Below are 9523 nucleotides of genomic sequence, written 5' to 3' on the forward strand. Positions count from 1 at the left end.
AGTTGCTCCAGCACTGAGTCAGTTTACAACTCTCAGTGCTCCTTCACCTGTGACCAAGGCTACTCATTAGAAGGACCTGAGCTGCTGACATGTGATCATCATGGCAACTGGACTGCAGAGAAACCCACCTGCCAAGGTAAATGAGCAACAACAGATCAAAGGGGAAAGCAAAAGTTCACACTATTCACATTTCACCGTGTTTCCACAGCTCCTGCTCCAGTTGCAGCAGTCACTGCTGGTGTAGCCACAGGAGGGATTGCCTTCCTCTCTGGTGTGCCTATGGCTATGTGGATCTTTAAAAAACTGAAGAAATCAAACAAGTTTGAACAGGTTAGAAAATAATTTACCTCGTTTAAATCATATATGTGTCTTTTGGGGTTTTCTGATTTTTCCTCTTTTCTCTTTTATTACAGCATCTCTGACATAGAGGCTCCTCCACAGAGTTTCCAAGAACAGTATTGACAGCCTAATATAGCAAAAACGTGCTATAATAGAAAACTACAGATGGTTTTACGCATTATGTGTAAATTATCATTGTAGTGCATAGCAGCAAATAATTTGATATAGAATTCATGTAACATTTATTTTCTTAAAAAAGCATTATTTTTTAAGGTGGTGTGTGTGTGTGTGTGTGTGTGTGTGTGTGTGTGTGTGTGTGTGTGTGTGTGTGTGTGTGTGTGTGTGTCCCAAACTCTACAGTCTGTTGATAATGAGGGCCCTGTGCGCTCCCTACTACACCTAACTGATCCAGTAATTGCTTTTCCTCCTCTGCATTTATCATCAACTGCCTGTCCTGTCATGATAGCTGAGTGTGTGTGTGTGTGTGCGCGTGTGTGTGTGTGTGTTCTATTTTTTGACTTTGTTACTGTAACACTTCAAATTTGATGTTTTTTATCTGCTGTTTTCTATGTTTGGAAATGTTCTGATATTCATTTGAAAAAAATATACGGAGGACTAATAAAAAAGTTCAGCCAGTTGTGTCAGTGTCACCACACTGGTAGGAATGCTTAGCCAAGCAGGATGTGTAGTAGTCGGATGTGTAATAGCCTTCTGTGGAGCCAGCCTTCATAGATTGACTCATGATTTCTATCATAAACCAATCTAGTTTCCCAGTTTCAGCCATGACCTTCTACAACCTTCTGGGTTTTTTTTCAGGGGTTGAGGAAGGATGTGTTTTGAAAAATTCCCAGATCTCTTGCCAAAACATCGACCTTTCCATCATAAACTTCATGACAAAGCAGAATAAACATATAAAAGTGAGCGGTATTCAAAGAAGGAACAATTATATTCCTAGGTATTCTTTTTTTCTCTCCCAGAGTTCATTGTTTAAAAAAATTCAGTCTCTTTTACTTTAGTTGGACAGGAACTCACATCTCGCATCTTTCATAAGTCTAAAGTTGTCTCGAAGGACACTGCCGTTAAAAAGAGTTTCCATTACATCAATATGTCAGGATATGGAGAAGACGTGTTTTTGAAAACAGACAAGAAAACACTCATTCTAGCCACAAATGAAAGGCTTAAAAATTCCCATTTAAACACTAAAAAGTGTTTCAAAGGCTGTAGTCCAACCTCTATGAGTAAGCACCTTGTGGCATTGTGTACCTTTTCTTCATTAAAATCTGCCCCTGAAACCACCTTTACTAGAAATAGGTGGGGTTTCCCTAAAGGTTTGTTAAAGTCATTAAAATATTCAGTAAATCATTCGTTACATGCATTCAGCCTGAACAGCAAACATCCAGTTATTGTATGATAATGTTGCTCTGAATGGCAAACGAGAACATATAAAAGCCTGACACTGGTCCTTAGTTTCGTCTAACAAACTTTACATTTTTCTGCTGTAACGCTTTTTGTTTTATGTTTGAGTTGATCAGAAAAAACAGGGATTTAACTTATGTAGAAGTTTGCGTCAAACAGTTCAAAGGACAATATTATAATATTAATTCTGGGTAAGTCACAATTTTCTTATTCAGTAACTCTCCGCGGTGACATTCATTAGTACTTTTGAAAATATACTCTTCCCCCCCTGTTGTACAGACAGTAAATTGCTCTTTGAAGATGAAGTGGACATTAATCCTCATCTTTGGTAAGTTTTAATTCCAGTTCCAGTGAAATGTGTGGCTGCTGGGCAAAGACCGGCTGACACGTGTCAGAAAACTTTATTAATTATCACATTAAAAGCTGTTCTGAACATTTGCAGGTTGCTTGGCTGAGACTACTCTGTGCTGGACGTATCACTACTCAAACAAGACAATGAACTGGACCCAGGCCAGAGAGTGGTGCCAGAAATATTTCACAGACATGGTGGTCATCCAAAACCAAGCGGAGAATGATTATCTGGTCTCCATCCTGCCACAGAAAAGAAGCTCCCCATATTTCTGGATTGGAATCACTAGAAACCATATGAATGAAAGCTGGATTTGGATTGGGAATAACAGCACGTGGATTGGTAACAATTCATGGGCACCAAATGAACCAAATAATGTCCATGCAACAGAGTTTTGTGTAGAGATCTACACTAACACAGGAGAAAATCAAGGGAAGTGGAACGATGAGAAATGTAGCAAATCAAAATATGCAGCGTGTTTTAAAAGTACGTAAACCTGTCATATAGTATTTCCTGTACAGTTTTTTACCACATTTTTAATTCTGCTTTGTTGATTTTTTTTCTTTTTCTTATATCATAACTTTATATTTTCATGAAAAAGCATGGCTGATTTCCTTTAATCTTGATTTCAGAATAGTTTTTACATGTTCATAATATTTGTTTTAAATATTATTTTTATTTGTTATTGAAGTAAATTGTTTACATATTATTTTAATGTGCTATGCACCATTACAGTAATGTCAGATATTTTTTGTTTGCATTGTTTAACTTTTCTAACATCTTCAGGATAACATGTCTTGTCTTAAAACTAATTTTTTTAAATATCTATTATTAAAAAAGAAATAAAGTGTCTTCTATACAAAGAAAAGCTGTGAAGGTTTTATAGTGATAAGTGACCTTATATTGGTGTGCTTTTTCTTAAAAGCCCAGTGCAATGAATCATCCTGTGAAAGAGGAAGATGCCAGGAGGCAATCAACAGTACAACCTGCCTCTGTGAACATGGTTTTAAGGGAGACAGGTGCCAAACACGTGAGCAATTTAGTGTTATTTATTATAATGCATAAAGAGTTGCCATTTACAGTTATTAGTAATGTGTGAAACAATGTGCAGGAGGAAACAAGTAATCGTAACAGAGTTGTATATTCCAACACACACGCTTTGAGATATGCGCAATTTTTTATGCTCTACATATATAAGTGACTCGTGTTGTTTTTCTTCAAAAACTGAAATTATCATTATTAAGCCTACATCAGTATGAACACAAAAACCCAATATAAATGCTTTAAAATGTGTTATTTTCATATTACAAACCTGTTACAAGACATTACATAATGCCCTGCATACCTGTTTGTGCCCTCAGCTGTGGATTTTCCTCAGCTTGAGAACAGATACTAAAGCCGCTCAAGAGAAAATCAAACATTCAACACAACATGTCGATTTAACTGGAACCCAGGTTTTGTCCTGAGTGCTCCCCCCCCTTATCGTACAATTAGATATAGAAGTAAATACTTAAAAACAGATTTAGTTTAACTGCTACACTTATTCTGTTTTCAGCGACTCATTATCCACATTCTTATATAACATTAAAATGTGCACGCACCAGCATGTTTGTGCTTTGAAATGTTTTATAAACCATTACAAGATGTTGCGTAACTTGTTTGTGTCCTTAGCTGTGGAATGCCTCCCTCTCTCTGAGCCTTATAATGGATACCATAGCTGCTCAAGAGGAAATCAAACCTTCAACACGACCTGTCGATTAAAGTGTCACCCTGGCTTCTTCATAAATGGCTCGTCATTTGTCACTTGTGAAGACACTGGGGACTGGAGTGGGCCGAGACTTACTTGTGCAGGTAATTTCATGAAATCATCTAAAAGTTTAAAGGTTCTTGAAAATACACAGGTTTGTTTTCATAAGACCTGTGCTTCAGCATTTTAAGTTACTGTTACCACTGATTAGAGCGGTAGTAATACCAAACTGTAATATCACATTAAAAATAAAGTACACTTATTGGGCCGAAGTCAGCCATAGTAAAAGACATTTGTGAAATGGAAAAGATGACCTTTTCTCTAAGACTCTGTAAAGACAAATTTCAAAGATATTGGTCAAAATGGTTTTCGAATATGCGAAAGGGTTGTGAATAATGTAGGAAAAGGATCTTATTCATTCCCTTCCCATTCTGTTTTCATTTAACCTGATTTTATGTCAAAGGGTATACATGCATGAATATGCATGCATGCACATGTAGATATGTATTATGTATGTATATGTAGATGTGTATGTAGATACTTGAAAGTATATGTGAGTATGTACATAGACGTAGGTATGGGGGTGAAGATGCACGGTGTGTCTCCAAGTGGAAAAACGACATTTTAGTAACTTCCCATAGCCCTGGGTGAGCCCCTCCCTCCATTATTTTTTATTATTTGTTTATTTATCTTATTTATCTTATTATTTTTACTTCTAGTTAGTTGTTTACCTTTTTCCCTTGCTGTGTCTGTGTAAATGTTAATGTTCCTGTTCCTAAAAATAAATAAATAAAAATGAAGTATAAATAAATAAAAAAATAAAAATAAAGTACAGTGCTTTAAAACGTATTATAACATACTGTAAGATGTTGTATAACCTGTTTGTGCCCTCAGCTGTGGAGTGCCCCCCTCTACCTCAAACTTATAATGCATCCCATAACTGCTCCAGAGGAAATCAGACATTCAAGACAACCTGTCATTTTAAGTGTGACCCTGGCTTCCTCGTGATTGGCTCACCAGCCGTCACTTGTGGAGAGACCAGAGTCTGGAGTGGCCCAAGACCTACTTGTACAAGTAATTTCAAAAAAATCATGTAAATGTTTGTAAAATGTTGTTAAACATTAAATATGGCGGCCGGCCATTTCATGTATGGTTTTTATAGTTTCTTTGCCATAAGAACGGTGCTTCCAGTAACTCATGCTAAATCATTTTGATGGAAAGCAGTAGTTTTGTCATGTACATGAATGATGTGCTGTAATGTATAACTGAATGGTAAAAATTGCTTTCCCCTCTTTTTCAGGCTATAAACAGGCTTTGCTGGCTTTAGCTGGATGTGGAGCCCTCTCTACCTTCTGCTGCATCTGTTTTTGTTGCATAAAACACAGACAAAGTCAGTCATTCTCAACTACTCTCTATACAAATAAAACATTCAGTGCAATCTTATTGCAACACCCCTCAAAAGTAATCCATTTCTCTGTTTCTCACAGGAAAGAAACTTTCCCAAGAAAGGTCAGTGTTGAAATTATACGTTTGTCTTAAGCTGCTCCACCCTTTCTCACAGTCTTTGCTAACTTAGTATTCAAAGAATTTGGGGGAAAAATCTAAGAACATTGTTCTGTCCTGCACAGGCTGCCCGAAGAAGGAAGTCCACCCTGTGATACACAACCGTAAACAACGTCCCACGCCTTAATTAGAATATATTTGACAGCAAGACAGTTCACTTAGAGATTGAGGAAATCGGTCTCCTTGCATCATGCACTGGATGCTGATTTAAATATCAGTCAGCTAAGGCTTTTACCTAATATGTTGTAAAAGTTACATTTGATATGTTGCATACTTATAAATTATGTAATTGTGTATATTCGATGGTTTGTCATCATGGTATGGTTCAGACATGTGTGCCGCATTCTTGTAAATTGCTTTGAAATGTAAATGCGAATAAAAATAATGTTTTAGTGACTGTGTCTGCATGTCTTTTTCTGAATATATAATTATCTTTGGATGTGTGCATGCATGTGTGGAGGGTGCTGTGAGTGGTTGAGTGAAACCCTTCCTGAAAGGAAGCTGTGGTAGAAATGATATTACAAAATTGGACATTGGCTCAGTCCCTGGAGGACAGATAATACTGTTTTGCCATTTACTGAAGAGGTGAGAGTTAAATGCCAAGAATTAGTAACTAAAGACGGCTCAGAAGGTAAGACACGTAACGGCTGTTCATTCATACCTATAGAAATTGATACTGTACCCTCATTCTCACACATAGCAGCCATGTGTCGTTCTCAGTTGTTTTTCTTTGTATTTCAGATGTCAGGTGATGTAAGACAAAACTCGCATTGTAACGCGCTGATAGCTACGCTGATTGTGTTTGCTGTAGGTAAGCCTGCGTAATACACACACCAAACACTTTTCTTCACCAGTCCACATTTATCTTACTGTCCTTATGCTACATTTTTAGACTTGAGTAGTAGGAAAGGAGGTGTGCAAGCATGGACATACAACTACAGCACTGGTCCAAACCAGAACTGGTACGAGGCTCGCAAGTGGTGCCAGAAGTTCTTCACGGATATGGTTGCCATTCAGAACCAAGAGGAGACCAATTTCCTCAATGATCTGCTACCATTTAATCAAAAATATTACTGGATAGGGGTTCACAGAGTGGCTGGATTGTGGACCTCAGTAAACACCAGTCAGAGTGTACCTGAAGAGGCTCAAAACTGGGCATCAGCAGAGCCAGATACCATACCCCGTCAGGACTGTGTGGAGATATACATTAAGAGGGCGAGAGACACAGCCAAGTGGAACAATGAGAACTGCAATAAGTTGAAAGGAGCTGTCTGCTACACCGGTAGGATACTCTTCACTTAGTTTGATGGAAAACTTTGGCAGTAAATGTAATACAGCATCTGACACCTTTTGTGTGATTTGCAGCCTCTTGCAAACATGAGTCTTGTAGTGCTCATGCAGACTGTGTGGAAAGCATTGGAAGCCACATCTGCAAGTGCCATCCTGGTTTCCGAGGCCTACGCTGTGAAGAGGGTAAGCTGATAAGATCTGTAGAATATTGCAATATGCAATCCAAATATACAACTATTAAATTAAAATAACCAGCCGGGATTAGCCTGATATTTCATTCTGACCACCTCAGACTTAGTTAATGAAGTTACCAGACAACTCAGCCACAAGAGTCCCCATAACAAGTGATTGATTTTGAATAATATTGACCATCTTTAAGTCTTCGTTTTATATCTGAATGGCATAGTAAGTCCTAAACCTCACCGTAGCAGTCCATTTAGGGTTAGATTGTTATTAATTTGTCCCTCATTTGTTCCTCGGGAACTTCTGTATTTTAGTTTTAGCCTACCGACAATTGTTAAAGATATTTTTGCAAACCTAAACAAAAGACATGAACTAATTTTTATTTGTTTTATCTTCAGCGATCACATGCAAACCTTTTCCGCATCCAGATCAAGGGTCTCTCCGCTGTTCTAATCCCTATGGGTCTAATCATCTTAACTCTTCCTGCCATTTTCTCTGTGAAGTTGGATTTCGGTTAATAGGCGCGCCTCAACTGATTTGCCAAGCCAATGGGCTCTGGAACCACCCTGTTCCTCTGTGTCAAGGTACGGCAACAGGAAACCAGCTGTTTTTAAAAACTGATGTTTCAGATGGCAAAGTTACAAAACATATTTTGACTGCTTATCATAGTTGCACAGTGTCCAAATTTGAAATACACCAACTTCAGCGCGAGTAGCATGAACTGCAGCCACCCCATCGCAGCCTTCAGCTACAACTCAACCTGTGAGTTCAGTTGTGATGAAGGCTATGAACTGATTGGGCAGAACCAGATCATCTGTGACCGAACTGGCCAATGGACAGCCACTGTTCCAGTCTGTACAGGTAAACTTGTCATTGCCTTTGAATTTAAATCATTCTGTATGGTGGTTAATTAGTTTACTCATTTTTATTTTTAGTTAAACTGATTATAGCGTTCATTTTGTGTGTCTGTGTGTGTATTTGAGTGTCACTTACTTTTCACAGAACTTGTGTAATACTTGAACCCTTTTTACAGATTTACTTTCGAGATATACTACTGCATAACTGCACTCAGTCCACTTTCACATCCTGTCTGGACTGTGCAGCAGATTAGCTTTAGGTCACGCCTGTCATCACTCCACTTCACACTCATTTAAGTCCGTGCTGGACAAACACTGATTTTTTTTTTCATGGGTCGATAAACTGTGTTTTTGTTTTTTCTTTGACCGTAAATGATCTCAGCATGATGATTAAGCTATGTTTGTGAAAGCGCAGTCATAACATACAGTTGTTCAAACTGACATTTTATATAAGAGCACTGATCTGCATTATGTGAACTCTGAGTGATATCTGTGTCTCACCACAGTGAGAAAATGCTCCCCAGTTTTCCCTCCTGTTATGGGCCACATGACCTGCGTTGACCCTGTGGAGCCTTTCTCTTATGGCTCATGGTGTAACTTCACCTGCAAGGAGGGTTACTATTTAACTGGGGACAAGGTACTCAGCTGTCTGACCTTGGGACAATGGAGCAAGCCTACACCTACATGTACAGGTGTGTCGCAAACTACTCTGCTGTACCACAAAGCAGCACACGCTTTCTGGATAGAAATAAAAATTGCATGCTGTGATGTTGAAAGTGTTTCCTCTTTTCTAGTGGTACAGTGCAACAGTCTTCAGGCTCCACCTCATGCCTATCTGCAATGCCATGACCCTATAAACAAGCACAGCTACACCTCAATATGCACTGTTCAGTGTGAAGAAGGATTTGATCTAATTGGTACAAATGTGACAAAATGTTCTTCACAGGGTAACTGGAGTCATGCACTTCCTGTTTGCCTGGGTATGACTAAATGCTGATATATATACTATATAATTTAAAAACTTTTTTTTTTTACTGTTTTGAATGTGAACCACAGGTTAAGAAGCTGCCTCTTCTTATGTCTGTCTTTCTTTAAGCTAAGAAATGTACTCCAATTAGTTCTCCTTCTCATGGCTCCATATCATGCTCTGACCCAAATGGTTCCTTCAGTTTTGCTTCTGTGTGCACATCAACATGTGATGAGGGCTTTCTGCTGAATGGGACGTCCAGCACTGAGTGCACCTCCATGGGCATGTGGACTACAGACATCCCACCTTGCTTGGGTAAAGAACACGCTAAAAGCTTGTAGTTTCATGGTTCAGTTTGCATTACAACAACTTTTCACTAAATCAGCTTAATACCTTGTGTACATCTTTCCTTTTGTTCATCTCCAGCTAAGAAATGCCCCACACTGAACTCTCCTGCTCACGGAGCCATAATTTGCTCTGATCCTCATGGAGAGTTCAGTTTTGGTTCTCGTTGCACGACAACCTGTGATGAAGGTTTTATCTTAAATGGAACTGCTGTCACTGAGTGCACGGCTATGAGCAACTGGAGCACAGACATCCCACATTGCTTGGGTAAAAAAAACATTCTAAATCCATGCTTCTCAATTGTTTAGTTAATAAAAGAGCTTGTACTTTCAAGGTTCACAGAGGGTCCAATTACCACTTGATTAAAAAACGTATTGCTGACCTTCTACCCTGCCTGTTCCCTCCCACCAGCTAAGAAATGCCCCACACTGAACTCTCCTGCTCACGGATCCATAATTTGCTCTGAT

The 9523-nt window shown here is 38.7% G+C and overlaps 3 protein-coding genes and 1 long non-coding RNA gene across 4 annotated transcripts in view; all 4 read left to right on the forward strand.

Annotated features, from left to right (window-relative positions):
- LOC102195783 (E-selectin-like) overlaps positions 1–422 on the forward strand; it is a 4196-nt gene extending 3774 nt beyond the window's left edge. Inside the window, exons 7-8 of the mRNA XM_013911094.1 lie at positions 209–330; positions 414–422. Coding sequence (XP_013766548.1) covers positions 209–330; positions 414–422 — 131 coding nt within the window. The remainder of the gene's footprint in view (positions 1–208; positions 331–413) is intronic.
- A 1528-nt stretch (positions 423–1950) lies between these two features.
- On the forward strand, positions 1951–4062 carry LOC102196058 (L-selectin-like). Its single transcript, XM_013911095.1, has 5 exons — positions 1951–2083; positions 2198–2590; positions 3030–3134; positions 3776–3955; positions 4043–4062. Exons 1-5 carry the CDS (start codon positions 2056–2058, stop codon positions 4060–4062), a joined length of 726 nt encoding a protein of 241 aa, XP_013766549.1. The 5' UTR covers positions 1951–2055.
- Positions 4063–5174: 1112 nt separating this feature from the next.
- On the forward strand, positions 5175–5557 carry LOC106456226 (uncharacterized). Its single transcript, XR_001290385.1, has 3 exons — positions 5175–5241; positions 5339–5360; positions 5480–5557. It is a non-coding gene; the product is annotated as an uncharacterized LOC106456226 (long non-coding RNA).
- A 384-nt stretch (positions 5558–5941) lies between these two features.
- selp (selectin P) overlaps positions 5942–9523 on the forward strand; it is a 6254-nt gene continuing 2672 nt past the window's right edge. Inside the window, exons 1-10 of the mRNA XM_013911108.1 lie at positions 5942–6045; positions 6156–6225; positions 6307–6696; positions 6780–6887; positions 7286–7471; positions 7557–7748; positions 8251–8436; positions 8539–8724; positions 8841–9026; positions 9138–9330. Coding sequence (XP_013766562.1) covers positions 6156–6225; positions 6307–6696; positions 6780–6887; positions 7286–7471; positions 7557–7748; positions 8251–8436; positions 8539–8724; positions 8841–9026; positions 9138–9330 — 1697 coding nt within the window. The 5' untranslated portion in view covers positions 5942–6045. The remainder of the gene's footprint in view (positions 6046–6155; positions 6226–6306; positions 6697–6779; positions 6888–7285; positions 7472–7556; positions 7749–8250; positions 8437–8538; positions 8725–8840; positions 9027–9137; positions 9331–9523) is intronic.

The sequence above is a fragment of the Pundamilia nyererei genome, unplaced genomic scaffold (assembly GCF_000239375.1).
Source record: "Pundamilia nyererei isolate P.nyererei 1_Seehausen unplaced genomic scaffold, PunNye1.0 scaffold00056, whole genome shotgun sequence".
Lineage (NCBI taxonomy): Eukaryota > Metazoa > Chordata > Actinopteri > Cichliformes > Cichlidae > Pundamilia > Pundamilia nyererei.

Bases quoted from the DNA above. Each gene is read 5' to 3' on its own strand.
- LOC102196058 (XM_013911095.1), top strand. From the start codon at position 2,056: ATGAAGTGGACATTAATCCTCATCTTTG. The intron at 2,591-3,029 runs GTACGTAAACCT...TTTTCTTAAAAG, and splicing joins ATATGCAGCGTGTTTTAAAA to CCCAGTGCAATGAATCATCC. The intron at 3,956-4,042 runs GTAATTTCATGA...CAGCATTTTAAG, and splicing joins GCCGAGACTTACTTGTGCAG to TTACTGTTACCACTGATTAG.